Source organism: Fusarium oxysporum, chromosome 1, assembly GCF_000149955.1.
Source record: "Fusarium oxysporum f. sp. lycopersici 4287 chromosome 1, whole genome shotgun sequence".
In the NCBI taxonomy this organism is placed as follows: Eukaryota; Fungi; Ascomycota; class Sordariomycetes; order Hypocreales; family Nectriaceae; genus Fusarium; species Fusarium oxysporum.
Genome location: NC_030986.1, coordinates 3851034 through 3875893, shown reverse-complemented (window position 1 = coordinate 3875893; position 24860 = coordinate 3851034). Strand labels below are relative to the sequence as shown.

The 24860-nt window shown below is 48.2% G+C and overlaps 8 protein-coding genes across 10 annotated transcripts; 2 read left to right on the top strand and 6 right to left on the bottom strand.

Annotated features, from left to right (window-relative positions):
* Window positions 1-970: 970 nt before the first annotated feature.
* FOXG_17935 (uncharacterized protein) lies at window positions 971-2001 on the bottom strand. Of its 2 annotated transcripts, none has more exons than XM_018397952.1 (4): window positions 1648-2001; window positions 1385-1584; window positions 1250-1336; window positions 971-1190 (listed from the first exon to the last, which is right to left on the bottom strand). In XM_018397952.1, the coding sequence occupies exons 1-3, from the start codon at window positions 1716-1718 to the stop codon at window positions 1299-1301; spliced, it is 309 nt and encodes a 102-aa protein (XP_018232963.1). In that variant the 5' UTR covers window positions 1719-2001; the 3' UTR covers window positions 971-1190; window positions 1250-1298. The 2 variants fall into 2 exon arrangements, with proteins under 2 accessions (XP_018232963.1, XP_018232964.1); XM_018397953.1 differs by having other exon boundaries at window positions 971-1187.
* A 4164-nt stretch (window positions 2002-6165) lies between these two features.
* Window positions 6166-7587, bottom strand: FOXG_00718 (uncharacterized protein). Its single transcript, XM_018377269.1, has 2 exons — window positions 6735-7587; window positions 6166-6684 (listed from the first exon to the last, which is right to left on the bottom strand). Exons 1-2 carry the CDS (start codon window positions 7160-7162, stop codon window positions 6453-6455), a joined length of 660 nt encoding a protein of 219 aa, XP_018232962.1. The 5' UTR covers window positions 7163-7587; the 3' UTR covers window positions 6166-6452.
* A 1476-nt stretch (window positions 7588-9063) lies between these two features.
* Window positions 9064-13841, top strand: FOXG_00717 (uncharacterized protein). 2 transcript variants are annotated; one of them, XM_018377267.1, is made up of 3 exons: window positions 9064-9525; window positions 9606-11710; window positions 11763-13841. In XM_018377267.1, exons 1-3 carry the CDS (start codon window positions 9407-9409, stop codon window positions 12491-12493), a joined length of 2955 nt encoding a protein of 984 aa, XP_018232959.1. In that variant the 5' UTR covers window positions 9064-9406; the 3' UTR covers window positions 12494-13841. The 2 variants fall into 2 exon arrangements, with proteins under 2 accessions (XP_018232959.1, XP_018232960.1); XM_018377268.1 differs by lacking the exon at window positions 9064-9525 and having other exon boundaries at window positions 9526-11710.
* FOXG_00716 (uncharacterized protein) lies at window positions 12774-13457 on the bottom strand (the record flags this gene model as incomplete). Its single annotated transcript, XM_018377266.1, has 1 exon — window positions 12774-13457. The coding sequence occupies one exon, from the start codon at window positions 13455-13457 to the stop codon at window positions 12774-12776; it is 684 nt and encodes a 227-aa protein (XP_018232961.1).
* Window positions 13842-14077: 236 nt separating the features above from the next.
* Window positions 14078-16461, bottom strand: FOXG_00715 (uncharacterized protein). The gene is made up of 4 exons (XM_018377265.1): window positions 15839-16461; window positions 15405-15781; window positions 14808-15351; window positions 14078-14753 (listed from the first exon to the last, which is right to left on the bottom strand). The coding sequence occupies exons 1-4, from the start codon at window positions 16132-16134 to the stop codon at window positions 14375-14377; spliced, it is 1596 nt and encodes a 531-aa protein (XP_018232958.1). The 5' UTR covers window positions 16135-16461; the 3' UTR covers window positions 14078-14374.
* Window positions 16462-16931: 470 nt separating this feature from the next.
* Window positions 16932-19644, bottom strand: FOXG_00714 (uncharacterized protein). The gene is made up of 2 exons (XM_018377264.1): window positions 17996-19644; window positions 16932-17894 (listed from the first exon to the last, which is right to left on the bottom strand). The coding sequence occupies exons 1-2, from the start codon at window positions 18016-18018 to the stop codon at window positions 17522-17524; spliced, it is 396 nt and encodes a 131-aa protein (XP_018232957.1). The 5' UTR covers window positions 18019-19644; the 3' UTR covers window positions 16932-17521.
* A 1499-nt stretch (window positions 19645-21143) lies between these two features.
* Window positions 21144-23502, top strand: FOXG_00713 (saccharopine dehydrogenase [NADP+, L-glutamate-forming]). The gene is made up of 10 exons (XM_018377263.1): window positions 21144-21914; window positions 21964-21974; window positions 22025-22128; window positions 22178-22195; window positions 22247-22439; window positions 22487-22755; window positions 22811-22920; window positions 22979-23120; window positions 23179-23284; window positions 23335-23502. The coding sequence occupies exons 1-10, from the start codon at window positions 21546-21548 to the stop codon at window positions 23363-23365; spliced, it is 1353 nt and encodes a 450-aa protein (XP_018232956.1). The 5' UTR covers window positions 21144-21545; the 3' UTR covers window positions 23366-23502.
* Window positions 23496-24855, bottom strand: FOXG_00712 (uncharacterized protein). The gene has a single exon (XM_018377262.1). The coding sequence runs from the start codon at window positions 24711-24713 to the stop codon at window positions 23658-23660; it is 1056 nt and encodes a 351-aa protein (XP_018232955.1). The 5' UTR covers window positions 24714-24855; the 3' UTR covers window positions 23496-23657.
* Window positions 24856-24860: the final 5 nt, after the last annotated feature.

Below are 24860 nucleotides of genomic sequence, written 5' to 3'. Positions count from 1 at the left end.
CTAGCCATGGTCCATGTGTCCATGTCACAGAACATTCGGAATGATTTGCAGCTACAGAATCAGAGCCAGGAAGGGGGGCCTAAATGCCGGGGGGCTCAAGGCCCTGGTCATTGTTTGCTCTCCTTGACGAAGTGGTGGCTGCCGGGGAAAGGAAAGCAACAGGCCGGGGGGTGCAAGTGTGAGCTTCTGAAGATTGAAAGCCGAACTCGATACGGGATACCATTTGAGCCCTCCGAGCAGCCGAGTTAGAGCGTTTCAACACGATGCAAATGAGGTCGGGGTGCAGCTGCATGTCTAACATTCGATTTCGACCATCCTAATAAGGTGGGTGGCCGATTTGAGTAACAGCTAGCTTATATGGCGCTCATGATAGCTACCGCTTCAATGCCAAGGAGATTTTTGTTTATCAACGTCCAGGCTATGGAACTGAGTCCCCCCCTTTCCTAGCTTCTGCCTTCCAGGAGCATGGTCCAGCCGAATTTGGGCGTTGAAGCTTTTGAGGCCCCCCAAGCCATCTCAACCAGGGTTGGCGCTTTGACAATAGCGCCCCCACTATCTGGAGGTAACCAAAGAGTTTCGTTTGGCCCTTCAACTTACACTCAAAACAGCCGATTCGAGGGCATAATGTCCCGGCATGGGGGCATTCTGCCATCGACGACGGTGTAACCCTGCAGACCATGTCGCGGTATACGGCTACCTTGCCCTGAGCTGTAAATGACCCCCGGACATCATCAAGCCTAACAAGCAGCCGGATCGCGGATGGAAAAACGAGTCTTGGCAATACTCACAGATAGCGCCACATCAAGGAAACCCATGGCCAGTCCCAGTCAACATGTTTTGGTTGCCGTATGCCGCACGGGTCAAGCAACATCGCGTCTGACTGTGTCTGCTGTCACGGAAATAGTGTTCCATCTGCCGACAAGATCTTGGATGAATGTAGTTGGCAGCTAGGAATTAGACTCAATGAGAGATTGAAGATCGTTTCATTTAGGTTTCTATGTTTGATTTGCATATGTGTTTCTAAACTATTAAATCTAAGAAGCAAATACTTTGAAGATAATACGGCCATTCTCATGGTAGTCCATCGCCAGTGATAGTGATGATGATGTGGTTTGTGACGGTAGGGCCACAGCTTGCTAACATCGTGCCAAATACAGGGAGTGCGAACGTGGCAGTTGGGCGTTAGCCTACTCCATAGCAGCCATGTTAGTGAGAAGAGAGAAGAGAGAATAACCATAATGGGACTCACCTCAAGGTGGATATCACATAAACTCGAGTCTTTAGCCGCAACAACTTTCCTAGCGACTCGTACCGAGGCCAGAGTCTAAGGGAATTACTAGTGTTAGTTAGAACCGTCATAGCCAAAACGGGCCCGAGTGCCTACCGATAAACTGGGCCCCGATTCCCTCAAAGCCGGTGGAGGAGTGGGGCCGCGGGCGGTTCATGAAACGGCCCAAACTCGCACTGTCCTGCATGTGGCTTCCGGGCACATACAGTGGGTCCTGAAGATGTGCGGAAACAGGCACGTACAGGTCGCTCACGAATCTCATCATCATGATTTGCTTATCTTCGGCTGTGGCTTGACTGGAAAACAGTCTATGCATTAGATGTCAACCGTATTCGCGTTGAAGGGAAGAGTCATCGTACCCATTGATCTTGTTTGTTCGGTTCTCGGATTGAACAGATCCTTGTGTGGCCTTTGTTGAAGAGTTTGGCATTGTCGCTTGTCAAGTGAGCACAAGCTCAGGTTCGAGTTCAAGTATCTCGTGTGTGCTTGAGAAAATGATGGAAGGCTATGAAATAGTTCATAGAGCCGTGTAAGACAGGTTGATCGAGGATGCGTAGCTCTCTAAGGAACCGGTGTGCGGTCATGAGTTGCTGTTAAAGTGACTATTGACTGGCTACTAAACTCTGAAGTTGAGAAGCGCACATCAGACTTTTATAACGGGAGTGCCCTTGGGCTCATTTTGGAGCCAGGGAGCATCTCACTTGGTTGACTTACACATAGCGACGCGCCAATTCAGGTATGGCTCACGTCATGCAGCCTCAGATACACGGGTGGCTTCTCATCCAGAGTGTGAGGGTGGGTGGTTGAGGCTCCGAGTTTGAGGACCAAGCCAGTAGCTTGTCATCTTTGAGGTAGGCCTGCACGATTATAACTGTATCCGACACTGGGAAATGGAGGCCAGCATTAAATATAGTACAATTTATTAGGGGTTAAATCCGTATGGTTGTTGTTGTTGTTGTGCAGTTCCAAGGCCTGCGTCTGTCCAGTTGCGGAATATTGGCGCAATCATTTGGGCGCAGGGAGATTTTCTCGGAGCAGTTGATCATTTGCTCAGTTTCATCTTGTCTCTGGCTCATAGAGCAGCAGTAGTAGATGACCAAATTTGAGGCCCCCGGTAACGTAACTGGATAAATCGTGGACTGCCTGGACTACTACTCTTTGCAGTGAGCTGCTAAACAGAAAACGACGGTATTTCCTCACCTGCTGTGTGTAGTAAAACAGGCGAGAGCCGAGCTGCTGGGTTCAAGATTACGTCGACTGCCCTAACTTTTGAGGTGTGAACCTGGTATGACAACTGTTAGACAGGGGTGGCTGGGCCTGATACTTGGAGTTTGGAGATAGCGGGGGAGCTGGGGAGTTTGTGTGAGGCACTTCCCAACAGATAGCTCGTGCGACAACGCAAACTTGGAGAAGACACATGCAAGTGCAGTGTGACTGGACATTCTTTTCCGATTGGGTCTTTCGAAAGGGGAATATGTGCGGACGATGGGTGTTTAGGCCAATTGGCCATTCTACTGAAGGTGTGGTGCTGATCAGCAAGGGGGATCAATGGCTTCGAGAAGGTCTTGAACCGGTCAAGCACCACACTCATGCGTCTGCATTTTCGTACAATTCACTGCTATTACATGGCACCCTCATATTGCAAATGCAAATGCAAATGCAATATCCAAAATGTTGGTGGACTCAGGATCTGATCCTAGAGGGCCACTGGAACCAGCCACAGGCACGGTCTGACACCGAGCGATGCCATAGCCAATCCCAGAGGCACACTGTTGTGATCTTGTGAGAGCGTTGCAGGGATCGTCGCACAGAGAAGGCTTCCAGAAGGCGACACGTAACTTAACAGGAAACCTTCTAGAAGGCCGCGAATAAGGACGATCAGCGCTTGCGAGAGTGATGCTTACATGCGGACAAGGGACCCCTACCGAGCTGAATAGCTACTCACCTTCACCTGACCCTCAAGTTTACCACCTCCAGTTCTGAAGTCCCTATGGAGATAACGCAAGAGACCTGTTTACGGCCGCAGTGAGTGCGCACTGATCAGTTTCGCAGCGTCTATGTTATGCGCATGGACATTTGCCCCTCGATGACTCTACCATCAACATTCGCACTTTGGCAGGGCGATGCTCGGCGCTTATCACATTGACGACTTGCAGTGATTCCCAGCCTTGGGTACGCGTACAGTGTCTGTTTATCGTTGCACAGGCTGCTTGTCGCATACGTTGGTCGCTGCTTTATGCTATCGGCCAAGACGTGATGTGATTGATGGCGCAGTGAATGAATGTGCGTGCTACATTCTAGAATGTATCAAGGAAGCCTTCCCGCGTGCCACAGCATCCATCCATCCATCCATCCACCACACAGCTTCCTGGCCTCGTTTCTCTGCGAATGTAAGAGCCTCCAATCTGCCTTGTCATACTTCAAAGAGCACAGAAAAAGCCCTATGATCGCCAATCAGGAACCAATAACGGAATTGAGATGTGTCAAGCAAATTATGCGCCTGTGACAATATCTCTCCAAGGTTACAATCTTTGGGGTCGTGTAGGCTGCAGCCCGCAGTTCAACTGCATATAGCTACCATCTTTCTTTACGTACTAGCACACCGTGATGGCAACTCTGACCTATTAAGTTCTATGCAGATAAGAACTCAACCCCATGTTTCAGCTCCATATGCGGTAGTAAGCCACTCAACACCTCTACGTGACATCCTTCTTATCTCCAACTCGGACACTTTGTGTCTCAGCCTCCACCAAGTGGCTAACGGCCCCGACGGAGTTGTATGCGAATATTTGGCAGGCCCGGTCTTTGTGTGTGCTACCAGTCAATCTGCACCGCTGAGGCTATCGTGGCTTGGGAGAGGCCGCCCAGGTCGAGTTAATGTAAAGACACGGCTGCGCGTGAACCGCATGCACGACCTCAAGTTGTGATTGCAAACTTTGTAGTGTTTTTGACAGAATTACACGAGGCGTCGTGATTCCACCAACTGCGCGTTGGTTATGTCGGAACAACTGACCATGCAGTTCTATGAAGCCCAGTGCACATGGTATTCGGGCCACTGATGCGTTTTGCCTCAATCCCACCTTTATATGCATAAGAAAATGAACCACTAGCACTCTGTAATTGGCTCATAGTAGAAGCAATTAATGACTGATTGCCTTAAAGCTGAACCACGACGAGTTCATGCGACAGCCCGATCTTGTCTCGTGCTCTAGACGAGGGGCGTCAATTGCCTAGATGCCGCACCATTGCTCAATCCAACTATATCCTTATGAACAATATGTTCGCTAGACTCTGTAGCTTGTGTTGAAGTTGGTCAGTCGATAGATCGTTGGAGACGTCGATGGGAAGGCCGATCTGCGACTGGAGAAATGCCACAGACGAAGATATATGGACGGTGAGTTCCAAAATGAAGGAAATTTAGTGAGAATAGTTTACCTACATTTTGGTCACGCATTTCATTGATTGGAGACCAGAACTCGTCGTCAATATGCGTCTCTTGGCTTCTGGGTGAACACTTCCATCCAGCAACAGGGGATGAGCCGATGGGCTCAAGTCAATCAGTCGATCCAATATGTGACAGAGTAATATCAAATTCAGAAGAACCGTATGTGTTGGATTGGACCTTGAGTGAATGAATGGCAAAACACCCAAGATAATTCGTAGTGGTTGTGAAACCTCCCTACCCTGTGTTTGCCCAGCCTCTTTTGAGCAAGGTTGATCAGTCCTTTTTGAAGATTTTTAGAAGCTATCTAAAACCTACATAAAGCATAAATAAAGCCTCCACAATGTGAAGAAATATAGGGGCACGGTAAATCGTCGTTCTTAGCCCTTTGAGCCCTTTGATGATTGACCTAGACTGAGCTGCAGAACACTACCAGCTGGTACCGCCAACGATAGAGTTACTACTGTCATCTCTTCTTTCTGGAACACGATGCCTCAGGGAGTCAGTGAGCCACGAAACTTGACTGATCTTGGTCTTCAGAGCCAACGTATCAAAGGTATGATACCAGATGACAAAATTGTCATAGTTGTGGCAATGAACGAGTTTCGCATTGCACAATCACGCAGATCTTGGAGTATTATTAGAATAACTGTACTTTATAGTTATCGGGATTCATATAAGCTATGTATCAGAAACTCTAAGAGTATTGGGTAAGATATCTCAAGGGTATAGTTTGATCATGCAAGGCACACAAACCGAGCAACTTCAAAATACACATCAATAGCTATGACTGCAGTATGATAACTGTTCGAATTCATCCTCTTGTAAGCTAAGTCTGCCTATAGAACTGATTGGAAAACTGAAACTAGCTCCTATAAGCACCTTCATGAGAATGACTTCCGTTTTGATTGTTGTTTTTCTGTTTTCTTTGCAAGGGTTGCATTGTATGCTATGCTTTAAGCCACTCAAAATTTGGTATACTTAAATAGCTGATTCGAATAAAAGAAAAGAGCTATGACCTTCATCACGTTTCAGCTGGTTGTCATGATGGAGCCTACGACATAGATTTTCATGAGAGCTGACAGCTCCACAGACTTCCTTTGTGGCTGGAATGTGCTTAAGGAGATTATGTTTTAGCTTCCTAGGTCTTTTTTAAGATGATATGAAGTAATTCGAAGTCCAATGGTGCGAAACCAGATTGAACTCTTCAGGTTTTCCTACTGAAAACCAATACATGTGCAGATAAATCAAACAAGAATTTCTTCCATCTTGAGATATAGTTCAAAAGGAGAAACGGGTACCATATCACTTTTTCAATTGCCTGTACTATTCTTGACACTGCCATGGCCAATTGGGCTTTTAAGTCCATACGTCAATAGTTCATAGGTCCTCTTTAAGGCCTTGTATACCATTGAGCAAATACTCTGTCATGGCTTATAACTCTCAAAAGTTCATTTACACAATACGTAGAAGGGACTGTAATTAAATGAACAGTATTTTAATAAAACACACAGGTTTGATAACCTTTGCCTTGCTCCCCATTCGGAATTTCTCTATATAGGTCCCTTAGTTCATACAATATCGCCCGTTATACTCAAACATATACCCGTGTTCTCAAATAAAATACGCCTATACTGTTTCAAGCTCTTAGATTAGCTTCTATATTGTTTAACACCATCATAGTGCGTCTGTCGGAAAAAATAGAGAGTCTCTGTATGCCTCTCAGATTTGCGGATGATCTGGATGTGCCGTCCGCATATGTCGATCGAAGTTGTCTTTCCGTGAGTACACATGGCCTGACATGGCCTTGCGGCATCCTTCTACCTTGCATTGGTAGCCTTCGCCTTTGCGATGTGTGCGCGTGTGCCTGATTAGGTCTTTCTGAGTAGCAAAAGATTTGTCACACCCCGAGGCGAGACATGAGAAGTACTTCATGTGGTACTTTTGGTGTTTTCTATGAGTTATTAGTTGTAGGCGTTGAGGTTGGGACTTGGTTAAACTTACGCGAGGTCAGACGGACGTCGGAATGTCTTGCCGCAATGGCAAAGATTTGGTTCACCACTGCCATCGGCCGAGTTCATCCAGCCGTAGGAGTCATCTTGTAAGTTGGGAGGACTTGAAGTGGCCACTGAGGAAGAAGATGGTGGTGCGCCACTGTGTTCTTGAGACTGCCACATGTGTTGATGGTCCTCTGATTGCTGAGACTCATTGTAGTCCCCAGGTCTGTAGGAGTGGTTGCAGTTTGAGGCTGATTTGCTGGCATAGTAGCTACCAAAGGCATGGTAACGAGGATCAGATGTCGTTGGCTCGTTGTAGTAGCTTGAGGAAGACGAGCCAGCCCATCCGTGGTGGTAGCGGGAGTCGGAGTCAGAGTCAGAGTGGCGAAGCTGATCCGCAGATAGTTGGCTGTGGTTGCGACTGTAAAATGCCATTTCGGAGAATAAGAATTGCTTGTGGATGGTAGTAGTGCTGTGTCGATCTGTTGCTCGGTATCCATAAGCGGGTAGACAAAGGCAATTAAATTCGCCTTCAATCTGCGTATGATCGGGTAGCCAGGTAGCTATGTAGCCCTGGCTAACATAGATTGGGCACGATTAAACATATCGTTCTACAGTCAATCGTACATCGAGTGTGTAAGCCTTCGCAGGGCTCTGGCTTCTATGGCTGCCAGCATAATGACCCGGTCTGCAGGGCAGCCGAGTGTAGGTACATACGCAGGGCCAACGCAGAAGTAGCAGCGGCGGCGGCGTCGGTAGGAGTATCAGGACCCAGCGGGGCCTAGTGGACGGCCCGCTAGCTGATCTGCTTATGATAAACGAGAGATCCTGTAGGGCAAGAGGCCAACATGAGGCTTTTGAGAGGCCCACGTCAGAAGTTGGGAGGGGCGGGCTAAGCTGCAAGTGATGCCCAACACAATACGACACGTCGACCACGAGAGCCAATTGCAGCGAAACGCTCCAAACCCAACCGTCACTTGCGGCCAATAATAAAAGGTAAGCCTCGCTTCTTCTGGAACTCGATACGGGAGCCCGCTTGCATCGACACCGAGTTTCAGCTTAGGCAGGATTGGTCTCATGAGCACGATTCACTGGGCATCGACAGTGACAAGTGTGGGTTGGGAGATGCCCTATATGCATCTATCGTAGCCTGGCATCATCATCATAACAGAACAGGTCCACGTAGACTTGTTTTGTTACTCGGTAACATTGGGTGCCAGTTCCCAATGTACAACGGTCATCGCTACCACGCAGCTCTCCATAGATTCGACATGATGGGACCCTTGATATCAGGCATTGCAAAACCACGAGACAATTACATAGTATGCCCTGACCATGCATTATAGGCTAAAGTGATGTGTTATCTGTCGATCATCTCTGAACGATCCTTAGTGACGTATGTTTCGGCATATGATACTCGGCAATTATGACAACGCTACATCGATTTGGAGATGAAACCCTCGGAATAACAAGCAGTTGGCAATGGCAGTCTACAGGAATGACACAGCAGTCATCGTCCTGAGACGGGCACTACCAAGCCGGTATCTTCTCCTATACCAATCACAGACTCTAAAAGAACTCGAGATGAACAAATTTCAAACGAAATCCATGCAATATAACTTGTCAAGATGATGAAACAGAGTGCTGATGTCAACAATGCTTTTATTATAGATCTAGTCAATTTTGAATACCGCAGATAGAAAGGGTATGGATTCAAGGTACTTGACCTAAACACTTTCACCGATTAAAACTCGACTTAATAATTCACATCCAACCGTAGTCGAGACAGCAGTCTAATCTACCTGTTCACGCTATTCAAATCGACCATCAGTATGGAGGAGTGGAAGCCGTTAGCGTCAAACTAACGACTAATAGCAGAATATTATCTCGGTTCGGAAGCATGCAAGCAAGGGACGTCCCGATGTCAAACTTGTCCCAGGCCCAGTTTGCTTGTCCATGTCCAGCTAAGGCCCTGGTCTAAGTCTGTTGTCATTATCTCATTCGTAGCTGGAGCTTTAGGGCTATTTACTGTTGATTCCTCCTACGATCCTATATCCGTTTACGCGTCCCCCTTGATGACTTGGAAGTTAATTTACCGCGATCTTGACCACGCGGAAAGGTTCGACTGGCTCTACCGTGATCAGATGCTTTGGGGCAGTGCAGGCTTGGCCGTGGGTCAAGCTAATAGGCCAACGTCGTATGCACGCTGTCTTCCTGGATTGAGAGTGGACTGTTATGAGATAACTTGGGGATCTGAAGAGGAAATATAATGAGTTGCATCACGTAATGGAGGTTCTACAATTCTTTGGAATAGAGATAATAACAATGCCGTACAAAGACCACCTTGGAGTTGAGCCCACAGTATTAAAAACTACGTACATACTCCGCACAGTGATAGTTCGGGATGACGTTGCCGTTGCCAAGGGTCTTGGGCGTCTTGGGGTCTTGGATTGTCCCTGGAGAGAGCACTGAGCGCACTACGTAAGGTACCGGCTTTGGCGGCGGGCAGGGCAGTTGTACAAACCCCACCAGAACGTCTATCTCTTCCATCTTCCATCCCTCTCCTCTCACTCTTTTCAAGGCGAGAGCTTTGCAAAGCTCTAGAACATTTCACCACCGGAACACTGAAAATCGCTAGTTATCGCTGTCGTCATAAACTTCGGCGACGCCAACTACAACATGGCGGCTTTCCTGCGCGGCAAGCAGACGGGCATGCAGAATGACCTATCAGCGAGCATCAGACCTGAACTCTTCATGCCCGACGATCAGGCTCGCTATGGCATCAACTCTCAAATTAGGTATCGCTCCGTCTCGCCCAACATGTATCATGTATGCATGCCCCAAAATGATCCAGCTGACCATCCATTCTTTGTCACAGCTGCTACGCTTACGACCCAGTCCAATCCCTCCTAGCTATCGGAACTGGTGAAAGCAAGTTTGGCCCCGGTAAAGTCTACATCTTCGGTCAGCGACGTGTACACAAGATCCTCGAGCCTCCCCGACGCACATCCTTCCAGATCGTACAATTCTCCGCCAACCGCCTTGTTACCGTCGACGCGAAGAACGAGTTGGGAATATGGGACCTCGACACCGGCGAGCGCATCGCCGCTCTGGTCGTCGCTGGCCAGGTCGTTTCTCTGGTGACGGATCCCATGCTTGACTGGGCGTTTATCGGATTGTACAATGGAGACATCATGGCCTTTGATCTGGATAGAGGAAGCCTGGCCCGTTCCTTCAGACTTCCCAACTTCTGGAAAGAGAAGAACCCTGGTGCGACCACTCCGAACCTCATAACCATGTCTCTTCACCCCCGAGATGTAGGTAAGCTCCTCTTGGGATACACCCATGGCGCTGTTGTCTACTCGTTCAAACAAGCCAAACCTGTCAACTACTATGAGTATGTTGTTCCAGCAAGCGCTCCGGGAGGCAACGGTGCAGCTGTTGAGACGGTTCGAAAGCCTCGACTTACACATGCACTCTGGCACCCCTCTGGTACATTCATCCTGACAGCTCATGATGACGGAAGCTTGGTGTTCTGGGATCCAAAAGCCGAGAAGATTGTGATGGCGAGAACCCTGACCGACTTCAACGTCGACCAACCCTCGCCTGAGACTCCTACACCTGCTTTACCTGAGCCCATCACTAAGATTGCTTGGTGTTGCAAAGAGAATTGCGACGATAGTGGCCTTCTGATTGCAGGCGGACAACGCCCTGACGCATCGCCCAAGGGCTTGACATTCATTGACCTGGGCCAGACGCCGGTTTACGCGACCTCGACCTGGCAAATATTGGCTAATTACTGCAGGGGGAAACGCCAGAATGTCCTTCCTCTTCCTTCTGGTGCGCAAGCGATTAACTTCCTCCTCATTCCGCGCTTTTCTCCTCACTTTGCTGGCGCTCAAGACCCGATCGCCGTCATGGTTCTCCTCTCGTCTGGTGAACTTATCACGCTGAGTTTCCCCTCTGGCTATCCGATCAGTCCTACCAACCAGCTCCATCCCTCCGTTTCTTTTGTTCATCCATTTGTGACAAAAGTCAATGTGTCACCTCTCGAACGTCCCCGGTGGCTCTCCATGTTTGAGAAGCGCAACCAAGGCGAGCCGCTGCTTAAAGGAGGAGCCGAGGCGTCGCGACCTCGGAAAAGATTTGAAGAGAGAACCATAATCCAAGCCGCTCATGCCGATAGTACAATCAGGATCTGGGACTCGGGCCATGCTGATGAAATTGAAAATGGAACCCAGCTTCAAGTCGATGTTGCTCGAGCACTGGACCGATACGATGATGTAGACATTACCTGTATGAATATGGCGACTAGCACCGGAGAATTTGTGGTAGGAACACGCACGGGAGAGGCCATCATTTATCGATGGGGTCAGAATCGCTTTTTCGGCAAAGATAAAGCTCTCCAGCTTGACCCCAATCCCAAAGGCCTCACGGACATTAGCTCGAGAGCAGAACCGGGTCTGAAAGAGGGCCTGCAGCCTCTCGTTCTCTACGAGATGATGATGGGCCCTATCACAGCTATACAGGTGTCCAATGTTGGATTCGTAGCCGTAGGCTCAGAACTGGGGTTCCTTACACTGATTGATCTTCGCGGACCTACCATCTTCTTCCAGGCACCCATGACGGATTTCGCTAAGCCAGATAAGCGATCTTCATTCCTGAAGAGTCACAGTTCTTCGCCGGGCCCCCAGAAAGAGTGGCCTGTTGTAATTGAGTTTGGTGTCATGACCTTGGACGAGGACAAGTACTCGAGCATTTGCTGTTTTGTGGGAACAAACCTAGGCAAGGTCATCACCTTTAAACTTCTGCCTGGCCAAGACGGCACATACTCTGCGTCGCTCGCAGGCGTTGTATCGTTCGATGGGAAGATCATTTCACTCAACCCCATCGAAGCTGATACGGGTAAGCCTGCCCATGCTACTGGACCGATCGTGGCAGGCCTCAGAGAAGGACGTCAGGTCAATGGCGTACTTGTTGCTGGTAAGTGGCGCATGGCTTTGACTCAAATTGGCCCAACTAACAAGCACGATAGTCACGCAAACAGAAATCCGAATCTTCAAACCGGCCAACTCTAAAGGCGCGTCAAAAGAGTTTGATAGCATCCTCTGTGATTCTGCATGTGTAGCAGAGCTCGAGTTACAGGGATTTGCCGTTGTTGGTGTGTTTGGTGACCGAACTGCTCGTGCATTCTCAATTCCTGGTCTCAGAGACATCGGAAAGGCCGATCTTCCCATGATAGATGTGACGAGGAGTACAAACTCAGTTGTTACTCAGACTGGTGACATCTTTGCTTGGACAGGACCAAGTGAGCTTGCTGTGATCCACGTCTGGGGAACGGGCAAAGGACCTCAACAATCTCCGGACACGCTGATAAACCCTAAGCTTGAGTGCCCACCTCGGCCGACTATTTCAAACATGCAGTGGATCTCGGGCAGCCAATACATCTCTCCTACCGATCTTGATCTGCTGGTTGGAGGCCCAGATAGGCCTCCCAGCAAGCGAATGATGGACGCAGCAGCAGCAGAGCAACGGGCTGCTCGGGCTGGAGAGCCAGCCGCCGCATCGGGATCGGGCAGCCAGGAAGGTTGGGGAGACTACCTTACGAGACAATTGAACGAAAGAACCGAGAAGTTGAACATGATGGGTGACAATATGGAGAACCTGCAGAACAACAGCGCTGGATGGGCAGATGATGTAAACAAGTTCCTCAATAAGCAAAAGAGGAACGTCGTGATGGGTGGCCTTAAGAGCAAGTTCTTTTAATGTGGAATCAAAGATATCCGAGAGTTATGATGGCGGACAGGCAACCAGGTTAGTTACTTTTACAATGAGGTACCAAGGCAGAGTCCTGGTCAATTTACGAGTGCAAATGGGCATTTGCTCCAATATGTCGACGGAGAGTCACGCTTTAAGCCACGAGTTTTAACTAAGGAGTGAAAGGAGTGTAGGGCTTTTTTCTTATTGAGTTACTTACTACTACATAGATCATCTCGCAACTGAAATCCCGGAGTCACTTGAGGGCGCATCTTGAATCGCAGTATCCTTACTGACCACTTCCTTGAAAAGGATAGCGAGGAATCTGGGGTGGCTTGTCGGACACGCGATTAGAGCCATCTTGTTCAGTACGGACTTCCGCCACCATTCTCTCTGTTCGAGCAGTGAAGGACTGGTCATTGGAGCCATAGTAACCATCACTTGGGGGTGCACTCTCGGAGAAGCCTTCGTATTCGCTTGAAGCCGTGGAACTTACCGGCGAGACTGGCTCTACATGTCTGAGCGGTGAGTTGCCAGGCTTCTGCCAATCTGTTGGAGGCACTATCTGAACATGCTTCGTTGACTCCTTAGTTGATGAACTGGAACGAGTAGAGTTATGGTGATTATTGGCGAGTTCGACATAATTCCTTCGCCACTGCTCCACGGTATTAGACAGACGAAGATTCTCTTCTTCATATTTCTCAGCCTTGTGCTGCGATTCAAGTGCTTGGGCCTGCGCAGTCTGAACTATGGCTTGGTATTTCGAAGCCTTGCGTTGGGCAGACTGGAGTTCCTTAAGCTTTCCCTTTTGCTGGCTCGCTACTAAGCACAGCGAAATGGAGATTGCCGTCATCAGAGTCAAAGTAACAGCCAAAATGATGGCGGCTAGATATGAACCTTTCGGATCACCGTAAACAAAGTCGCTTGAGCAAGATTTGAGCTCTTTATGCTCAACGACCTGAATGGGAGCCATCTTCAAGGGCTACCTTGCGAGATGCTACAGGCTGAAAAGTGTCAGGAATCTGATCTGAAGAATTTACTTACCTTGGACACTGAGAGAGCCTGCAAGCAGTGGCGTTTTAATGTTGCTGGAGACAGTATGCTGACTTTTAGAGTTTGTGTTGGTAAGACGACAAGATATTCGAGGAAGCTACCTCGACTATAATATAGTAGTGGAAAAGGCCATATTCATCTTCAAGACTGAACATTGATATAAATCAGAGGCAAAAGAATGTAAGAACAATTGGCTTGCGAGATCGAACAATAGCTTTGTTTGCCGAGGCAAGGGGAGGCCCAAGGGCTGTGAACATTCCCATATCATGTTCTTCAAATCAATAACGAGCTGCGGAAACCTAGACTACATTCGATCATTGAAAGCTGTGAGTCCATATTGAACATTAAGTATTGTTGACAGGACAACCGTATGCATCAGCATCAAGACCTTGAACTTCTTTGAATTTTGCGAACTTCACATCTGTCAATATTGACAAATGATAGAACAGAGCTAAGTCTTGCCTTCAGAATAACATTTTGAGACAAATCGACTTTGGCTGTATTGGGAGGTAGTTAAGTGTCCCCAGGGAGCAGGAAAACTTCTGACATTAAATCAAGGTGCTAAAATTAACTGGTCTAAAGGTCTGCTAAGATATACTAAACTCACCTAAATCTTTCAATTACTTACTATAGACGTCCCAGGTTTCTTCTGCCTCCCCTGAGGCATCTGTCGTAATAACGACATAATTGTACTCGAGTAAAAGTGCTCCAGGTTGGCACACACAACCTATATAAAGTATAGAGAGAGATAGTAAATCCAACCATGAAGCTACTGCAGGTAAATCGTAGTTATATTCGTTTAAAGATACCCGGTAGCTTGAAATGGCAGCACATTTCCTAGTACACGTATTCAAAGTTCGGGTTTTCCTTGTCCGTCATATCCATGAACGCAGTAGTATTGGCAGTAAAATCATGACCTGCTGCTCGTAAAGCTTCACGATGCTGCTCTTTCCGTTTGTTCTCCCACTTGAAGGCATATCTAAAGACGAAAAAGAGGGCGAACTCGATGCAGTTGGCGACAAGAAGTGATCCGATACCAAGGTGGTAGGAGGGTGCCTGTTCGGGGCGATAGAAAAAGGGGCTGGCAATGTTGCCAACACAGGCACCAAACCAAATCATACCAGAAACAATCATCTTTTTAGACTGTCCTCCAGTGTTTGAAGTGATGAGAGAAAGACATATGACAAATGATGCCTGATACGAGCCAGTGAGGTAGCTTCACAAAGTTAGAGGACAGCAAGATGAGGAAGATAGAATCCAATACACTTACAAGCAGATCAAACGGCCAACGTAAGCATCTTCTGGCGCCAGAAGAAAGCCGAGCGCTCCGGCTATGGTTGGAATCATGAAAATGGCGCTGACCAGGGTTCGACTATTGGGAGGCATATACTTATTTGCCAGAGCACCAAGTCCGATCCATATGACCACGAGGGCGCCCTGGGGAATGCCCAGCAGGGCCGTGTGGAGCGTGTCGAACCCAAGTCCCTGGATGACCAGCGTTGAAAAGTTTGAAATTCCGCCGTTGGGGACATTAGAAACGAAGCCAAGCAAGGTGAATAGCCATGTCTTGTAGTCGAGGTAGGCTTCTTTGATTTGACCCCAGTTGATTCTTCGCTGTTCGATGCCAGTTTGGTTGCGTCGCATTCGAGCGATCATGATGAGCTTCTCATCGTGAGAGAAACCTCGAATGGTGCGAGGAGAATTGGGCAGTAGCAGAACGAGGGCGATGGCCCAAGCAGAACAAAAAGCACCGACTACAAGGAACTCATAACGCCACGGCTGAAGCGCTCCTTTGATATTACCAATGGCATAGCCTGTCGAGGAGATGTTAGCTATAACTTGGGAGAAAGTAGGTCGAAGAACTAGCCAATCAAACCTCCGCCAGCAACACCTATACCGTTGAAAGCATACCAAGCTGATATACGACTTGGTTGCTCTTCACGGGTGAAGTACATGGAAGTAATGAGCATGAAAGCCGGGTCTGCGATGGCTTCAAATGCACCGGAAAGGATTCTAAGAGCGAGAAGGCCAGCAAAGTTCTTTGCAGCGGCCTGCGTCATAAGGAGAGCACCCCACATGAAAATGTTGAAGGCCAAGTAGTAACCAGGAGGGCTGCGTTGCATCAGGAGGTTCGAGGGAATAGCCCAGATCAGCCAACCAAAGTAGAAGCTGCTTGAGAGCCAAGAGTACTCGTCACCTCTAAGTTTGAGATCATCCTTGAGACCAAAGATGGCAGCATAGGAACTAGGCATGGTCGGTTAGATATCTTGGTCCTTCGAATGCTGTGTAGGTTAAACGTACAGTGTTGTTTTGTCAACATAGTAGAAAAAGTAGCAAACTCCCAGAACAGGTATTATAAGTCGGTCTAGTTTCCTTCTGACTTTCTTCTCCAGGATTGGGTCGATTGAATCGTCGGTTGGATATTGTGCAAGAGCTTCGGCGTATATTCCGTCTCCTTGTGGTTTGTCGACATTACCAACTTGGACACTGTCAATCCTGCTGATTCTATCGTCTGGCTGTCCCATCTCTTGAGCCTGAGCCTGAGCCTGAGCCTGAGCCTGTTCGAGCTCACTTTTTGTGGCGTTGGCATCGACCATTTTGATCGCGGGAGTGTTTGACTTGCACGAACTGCAGAAGGGGGGAAGGGCGATACCGGCTTTTATAGCCCGAAGCTGTCGGCCGATAAAGATCTGAGCCGTTGCTTTTTAAGATGGGGCGCCCTGCAGGAGTAGATCAATGGAGCGAGACACCTTCAATTCACTTGCAAGATCGATTCAAGGAGGGAGAGACTTAACATATGTATGTGTAGTGATTTTGATGGGGTATTAGGCATTGTAATAGTTGTCGAACTTATTCCAAACCGATATTCCTGCCAGGCAATGTGATGATCGTGGTGATCATCTTGACCATACCGGCGTGGGAACAAGACCGAACGCGGACCTAAATTCCGATTTTTCGGCACTTAATCAGACTCCCGATGCTTTTATTTCGGCGAATGGTTCTAACGTTTCCAGTTTTGAGTCAGTTCCTTTCTAATGATAACGGCTTTTCATTGATGGATTAACTAGATCCAAGATCCCTCCAATAAAATATGCCTCTCAAAATAACATTAAATCCACAATCTGGGGGATTGTCGGTAGATGAGGAGAAACTGTGGAGAAGTTTGGGGTAAGCTCAACACCAGGATGACGAACCATGCAATCCGTGATGTGACTGGAGATAGCATGGGATTGGGGGTTGACCAGGGGTTGGGGGAGGCAGAAAAAATCAGACTAGAGTCCTCAGTGACAAAAAGGCTTAGGGTAGTTGATGATTAACTTGGCTTGCTCTTTGACCAGTTAATTCTCTCACCAGGATCAAAGGTCTTGAATCTTCTGAACCCCCAGAGGGGGGGGGGGGGTCTGTTTTGGCTTTCGTAGCTCTGAGTGAGTTTATCATAATAAGATTCAAACATGAGCTTGGTAGATTATAAACATATCATACAATAAATATTCACTGTCGTATATGTGCGAAACCTCAATCTAATTGTAGAATACTCAGAGATTGAGTCTTGCTCATTCGTAAACGAATCAGACACTTTTCACCTGAAGAACAGATAATGAGGGGACCAAGGTCGAAACATCTCAATAGAACAGCAACATCTGTGAGATGAGACTATTTTGTCAAATGCAATAAATTATCTAAGGGATTGGTACGACAGTATAGCCGCTGAAAGGCAACTGCAGCACAAAGAGGATTATAGGGGAAGAATAAGAAGAAGTAAAATCAGCAGAGATGGTGAAAGAAAGGGCTCTTGCTGGGTTATTGTAACAGTTTGAGACGAGGGTTTCTGGCATGACGGCAACAAGTCCACTTATAGAAATGATTGACCAATCTTCTGTTGGGGCATCTTTCGTAGATCATTGAAAATACCCAGCTATCATTGAGTCAACGTCCTTCATCATGTCGATGGCATGACAGCTATTGCAGTGACCGTCTATGAATTCAGGGCTCTTCGAACTGCGCTCCTATGCCGTACGTATCAAGCTGAGTGTCCACGGTGTGAGCTTGTGGCGACTGACGTTGATGCGTCTGGGCTGCAGGCTCAACAAGAACGTGTGACTGGAACAACAGGACGAGGGCTCGGTGACGGATATATGCAACGCATGAAGTGATACGAAGAAGCCACAGTGCTTCGATGTGCCGAAAGGTAAGGCTCGAGGAAGGATCAACGGGCGTGGTCGACCATGCTGAAAAAGGGTCGTCCCTGGATGGTTGTCGGAGATAGGCATGTAACTGGACTGAAGATTGTCTCTCTAGGGACCAGATCAAATCATCCTGCGATCGGATCGAGTAATGTTCTTCGTAGCTAGCACATCTGAACAAATTTCTCGTCAGTGGGAGGAACTTAATTCCAACATCATAGCCTGTGGGGGACTAAAAAGTTCACCAACAAAGAGTATTGGAGCAAGAACTTACTCTGATTGTATAGTATCTGCCATTATGAGACGTATTCAGAGCTTCATGCTCCAGTCAAAGAACCGAAGAATGCTGTGTCGCAAAGCTCAGGAAACTGGCGTACTGAAGGCTCGCCCGGGATCGTTGTTGAATCTTGTTTGAGTAAAGACAGCAACAAGATGCAGGGAAAATTCTATCCATTTTATACAACAGTAAAGGGATGACGGAGTTTCCTCTACACCCCGGCATCACAATCTCCATCTAGTTAATAGGGAGCCGCGGGACGGGGCGAGGCGAGTCGGTTGACACTCGCGTGCACGCATCAGTAAGGGGGACAACATGGTGCTGCTGAAGATAGGGTAAACTGGCTGCACTAGTCTAATAGACTAATGTGCACCTAAGCAGACTGAAACATGGTGTTGTCATCTTGGATGATCAAGGGAGATTCGCGTGTCTCGGAAGTAAAAGCTCGCGGGAGATGAAGATGACGAGGGATGGAGTCGACAAAAAATGGGAAGAAGAAAGCAAGTGAGAGAAGAGAGAAGATGGCGGAGGGAACAAACAGATAATGACTGAAATTTGAGTTTTACGGCTGACTTGGGCAAGCAAGGCACCTCAGAAGCAAAGGGGGAAGAGTGCCTTGAGCGAGTGACGCCTTTCTTGGCTGATGGGATCGGCTGGAAGGGGTTCGCCCTCTCAGACTCACCGCTACGGCGAGGCTGCTTCGAGGGAATCTTTCAATAGGAATTCATTGGTGAACAGCCATTATTAAATCCTGCATGGCGACCAAAACTGATAAGAGAGGTAAGGCCAAGGCTTCACACGCAAGATGATAGTGTTAGACCAAGCTCGCGTGCCATGAATCCGCACGCATCTGTAAAAATAGGGGGGTGTTTTAGGCAGAACAGGATCATGCACACCCACTGAGAAACAAATTCACAACCAACAGCATACAACTGAATCACCAGCCGGCCTCCTGGAGACCTACAGAAATCTTCAGCGAGCCATCCTAATTAAATTTGGTGTCTCTTGGTCGATAGGTATGAGTTTGTCTTTTAGAAATTTTAGAATCGATGATCTCATGAGAACTAATCGCTCGAGATCGCAAACCTCAAGTGCACGACGTGTGACCTCACAATCATATCATCGACCTTTTATATATTCACATCCCGCACGCGTTCTGATTAACCGGGTCGACGGGAGTTTAAGTTGAGACCAAGTCTCAGCTCACCCCATACCTCTCCGTTTTCAACTGAAACACTTAAGAGGACATCATTTTGACTTTTAAGCCCCAAAGAAATGTCCATATCCGGCTATGTCGACACAAACTTCCGGGAAACTTGGCATCGGGCCATCGAAGCTCTAATAAGCGATGGATGGTTCAAGTTGTCATCCGGATTCGGGGAGACTAAATGGAAATGCCGGATCCACCACGTGTTATTAGCGTCGTTCCCTCATCGGTCGATATCATATCTCCATTGACGCCTCGCCGATATTCTGCTACGCAGTAGCGTGTCGGTGAGATACCGCAATGTGAGGTCGGCGTTTACAGGTGTCAAAGTTGGGTCAAGTTGGGTCAAGTTTGGGTCAAGCAGGTAAAGCCTCACCCATTATGAGACCCATCCCCTCAAATTAGCCAACAGCGAGCATATCCTTGATTTAGATCAATACAATACTCTCAAGGCTGACCGAATGCTGAAACTGCTCTTTTTATAGTTTGTTCTATTCTTAGTGCTATTTTGCCTAAGGCATCGCAGCGATCATTCTCATGACGAGTTTTCTACATGTCTTCGGTTAACCATAATATCCTTTGTTGGTTAGATTGTGTTTCTTGGTGCTGGTATGTGACAAGTGTTTATGTGACATTGTAATTCTCCCTGCCTTTATGGAAATCAAATGGCCTGAGCCTTGCATAACGCCTTGTGTAACCTGAGGTCTGTTCACCAAATTACAACAAGGGAGGCGGTATCACAAAGCAAGGATGACTTCTGTCAACTACCAATAGCAATTAATTTCACCTCAGGGTGTGATTCTTGACTAATTCATGTTGTTGTTGTTGTTGTTGTTGTTGGTTATCATGTAGCTTAAGAGCCGGACTCCCTAGAGGACTGAAATTATACAACCAGGTGCGACAGACTAGGACCAGGCTGAAGGGGAAAATCGATTCTCTCTGTCATTAGTCTAAGACATGAGCCACACCGATGGTACTGGCTTTTTCAGATGATGAATGCGTGGGTGGTTTTCTATCTCGGTGACGATTGGGGAACTCGGCTGCTGAACTCTGGCTTTGAATGATCTTGTTATGCCCTCCCTGCCTGTCAAGTCTGTTCACTTTTGGACCGGATTGAGTTTCGATCCAACTCTTGGTTATCTTGACTTTTTAAAATGCGGTGATGCTAACAACTTATAGTAACCGCTTCTCATATCACCTGAATACTCCCCGGTAGCGAATTAGATCTTCTAACATCTAACGGTCTAAGTTATGGCTGCGTTAAACATCTTATTGACGTTTCTAACTTCCAAGGAGCTCATAAGCACGGTTTTTACATCAACTGCGTGACAGGTTAATTCCAATGAATCAAGTATGGATGTGTACAGGGAGGGTCGCTACATAAGCCCGTGGGCTTACAGTGTGAATTTTCAACCCCCTCATTTCAGAAGTTATCAGCTCACAATGTATCCAATTGAACTCTTTGGTCAGTTTATCATGCCTGCAAGCTGGAAGGCCTTGCTTGAAAAACTACTGCCTACCTTTATAAAGGTTGACAGCCTTGCTTGCGGGTGTTAGAATACTCGGGAAGGCATTGGATCAGGTTGCGAAGATAAACTGCCGAGTCAAGGAGCCAACTAAATCCATCCCAGATTACCCCAAGATGTTCTAAGTCTATCCAAATATTCTTATAAACCAGCACCAAATCTTGAAATTTCTGCCATCCCCTAGCCTCGTTTTCAACTCCCCGGGCTGTTCGCTAGAGATTGCAGGCCCATGACCGACCAATTGAGCCTTGTGTGATTCGTATTACAGGGGTTCCGGTCCTGTCTTGTTGTTATCTGCCGCAGACTGACTCGTGTCTTGGAAGTTGATGTGCGTAGCCTGATTCCATTTTACCTTTGATATGGATTGCATGCACGAGTATTCTGTCTTGTATATAAATGCTACCTATGAGTTAAAATTTATTAGTCTCTTTATCTCGGGAACACATTCCATTTTAGACAGCAACAAACACTCGTCTATTTTACATCGTCAAAATGCCCACTTTTACCCGAGATTTCGTCACAAAGCAAAGACATTACAGGCTTGCCCCAGGCTCAAACCCCGTTCTTAGCGCCAGTCCAACGCTTTGCTACGGGTTACCTCTGCATCAATTGCCCCGGTATCGGGTGGAAAAATACCTAACTTTACAGCCCCTCGACCTCCGAAAGCCGGGAGGGGGGGTGCCCCTCGTTACCTACCAAAATGCGGGGCAGAACATTTACATTTTCGTTGACCTGAGTAAGAGCTCCTGGAAATTCTTTTGCTTCCAACGAGAATCTCCCTATCACAACACCACAGATCAATTCATCGTCAACAATGCCTCAATCCGCCCTCCTCCTCGGTTCCGGCTTCGTTGCCACCCCTGCCGTCGAAGTCCTCGCCAAGGCTGGCGTTCACGTTACTGTTGCTTGCCGTACTCTCGCCTCAGCCAAGAACCTCGCTGGAACTTTCGACAACACCAACGCCATCAGCCTCGATGTCAACGATTCCGCTGCTCTCGAGGAGGCTGTCGCTAAGCACGACATCACCATCTCTCTGATTCCCTACACATACCACGTTGCCGTCATCAAGGCCGCTATCAAGGCTAAGAAGAATGTCGTCACTACCTCTTACGTCTCTCCTGCTATGGAGGAGCTCCACGAGGAGGCTAAGGCCGCCGGTATCACAGTCCTGAACGAGATTGGTGTAAGTAATGGCATCCTGTCTTCCAATTCTAGCTTGCTGACTATCTCAGGTTGACCCTGGGTATGCTTCTCGACCATCTACGACTCTAACCGTTCACTAACACATATAAGTGTCGACCACCTTTACGCTGTCGACTTCATCGACCGCATCCAGCAGGAGGGTGGCAAGATCAAGTCCTTCAAGAGCTTCTGCGGTGGTCTCCCCGCCCCTGAGAGTATGTCTCCCAACTCAATGGTCAATGATCACAGCTAACCAACTTGCAGACTCCAACAACCCTCTAGGTACTCCAAATCCCGATCATGACTCACGCCGCCGCCACTAACTACGATTAGGCTACAAGTTCAGCTGGAGTAGCCGAGGTGTTCTTCTGGCCCTCAAGAACAACGCCAAGTACTACGAGGACAACAAGCTGGTTGACATCACTGGTGTCGACCTCATGGGCACTGCTAAGCCTTACCACACCGGCTACTTGGGTTACAACTTCGTTGCCTATGGAAACCGTGACAGCACTGGTTACCGTCAGCGGTAGGTTAGAGAGAACTACTTTGAATGGCAGTGACTGACCTCCATAGCTACCGCATTCCCGATGCCGAGACCGTCGTCCGAGGAACCATTCGCTACAATGGTTTCCCCCAGTTCGTCAAGGCTCTCGTCGACATTGGCTTCCTCAGCGTTGATGAGCAAGACTTCTTCAAGCAGGCTATTCCTTGGAAGGAGGCCCTCCAGAAGTTCATTGGTGCTAGCTCATCAAGCGAGGAGGATCTGATCAAGACTGTCCTCTCCAAGACCTCTATCAGCGACGAGTCTGTTAAGAGCCAAGTGCTGGCTGGACTCAAGTGGAGTAAGTCAAAAGTGCTGGCGGTCGTTTCTGAGCGCATGCTGATCCACCATTATAGTTGGTGTCTTCTCTGATGCCAAGACCACCCCTCGCGGAACAGCCCTCGACACCCTGTGCGCCACTCTTGAGCAGAAGATGGCTTATGAGGAGGGCGAGCGCGATCTTGTGGTGAGTACCAATAGGGAGCTTGACTAAAACCTGGGGTTCCACTCTGACTTGCATCCAGTTCCTCCAACACACTTTCGAGGTCGTCAACAAGGACGGCAGCCAGAACACCTGGACCTCCACCCTTATCGAGTACGGTGCCCCTGAGGGTTCCGGTGGCTACTCCGCCATGTCCAAGCTTGTCGGTGTTCCTTGTGGTGTTGGTATGTTCCCCCTACGAGATTGAGCGATCGAGTTGATACATACTGACCAATTCTGTAGCTACCAAGATGGTTCTCGACGGTACTATCACAGATAAGGGTGTTGTCGCCCCTGTGTACCCTAGCCTTGCCAGGACATTGATGAAGCAGCTCAAGGCCGACCACGGGTGAGTTATAAGAGTACATTCATTGAAGTCATTTTACTAACTGAGTGTAGTATCGAGTGCAAGGAGAAGATCATTGCTTAAGTGAACTTTCCGACGTTCGAAGACATGCTCGTCATATGAGAAAATGTACAGTCCTGTGAGTCAGCTACAGAACGCATATTGTACCACGACACCATAATAGAAGTAAAATGAAGAAAGAGATTTTAGATGATCCCCCATTTGAAGTATTGCTCCCGGTGTCTTGCTGATGTGATATTATATTAAGCCAAAGCTGTATCTAACCCCTATTACCCCTTTTCTATGCGAAGTGTATTACAAGAACAGAAAGCCACCTCTAACTCCCCTATAATGATAACATCCTCCATCCCCAAGCCTATAAAAGAGTGAAGGCAAAGGAAATCACAACGAGAGCCAGGATGAAGCTTTCACCGCGAGCCGTGACGGCCGAGTTGACGATGACAGGAGGTTGATCTCCGTGATGTCCATCGCCGCCACTGGATCCGCTAGATCCACCGCCGTTACCACCATTCCCGCCGTTACCACCATTCCCGCCGTTACCTCCATTACCTCCGTTTCCGCCACTGCCTCCAGAACCTCCACTGCCTCCAGAGCCCCCGCTGCCGCCATTGCCTCCGTTACCACCATTGCCTCCGTTTCCAGCAGTGCCTCCGGTACCTCCGTTCCCTCCATTACCACCGTTGCCGCCGCTACCTCCACTTCCTCCATTTCCACCGGGGACTGGAACGGGAACAGGCTTGGGACCTTGATTGCAGCCTCCAGGAGGACAAGTCGGAGCAGTCCAGTTACCAGTGCCGTTGTAAGAACATCCACGGCACGGCTGAACGATAGGCTTGAGTTGACATCTGCCATTGGGGCACTTGTTGCGATAAGGGCAGTTGACAACATTGGGTGGGCATTCGTGCCAGACGTCACCTGGCTTAGGGTTTGGGCTGGGGTTGGGAATGGGCATGCCAGTTTGGATGGGCTGAGTAGGTGCGGGAGTGGGAGTAGCACCTGGGAAGGCCTCATATACGATCTGAGCATTGTTTCTCTTGTACAGGTCGTAGATGGGCCATCCCTGAATCGTGGCTCCTCCACAGGTTCCCTTGGATCTGTCGGCCGGGTCACACCATTGATTGCAGAGAGCATTATCAACCTTTACAACGCGGTAGGCGATGGGCCCTGGTGAGAGGTCAAGACGGTCGCAGACACAGCTGTTTCCACGGAAGCCGATGATGTTGCCGTTTGATGAACATGACGAAGTACACCCAGCTTGACCCAGATCGAACTGACGAGGAAAGGTGCCGGGCCTAACAGCAACACATCCAAGATGTTGGAACGCCCCGTCTTTTGTCAGAGCAGGATCAGCGGTTGATTGTGCGAAAACGCCAGCGGCAAAGATGCCAGCAAAGAAGACTGGTCGAACCATGTTGCAACAAAGAAAAATAAAGAATGACTAGGAACACACAAGGAGTAAGTGAGTGACTGGTTGAGTAAGACGGTTCGAAGTCAGAAAGAGATGGAAGAGAGAGTTATTTATCCTTGATCCAGGCCTAGGCCCTTGGTCTTGCTGTGG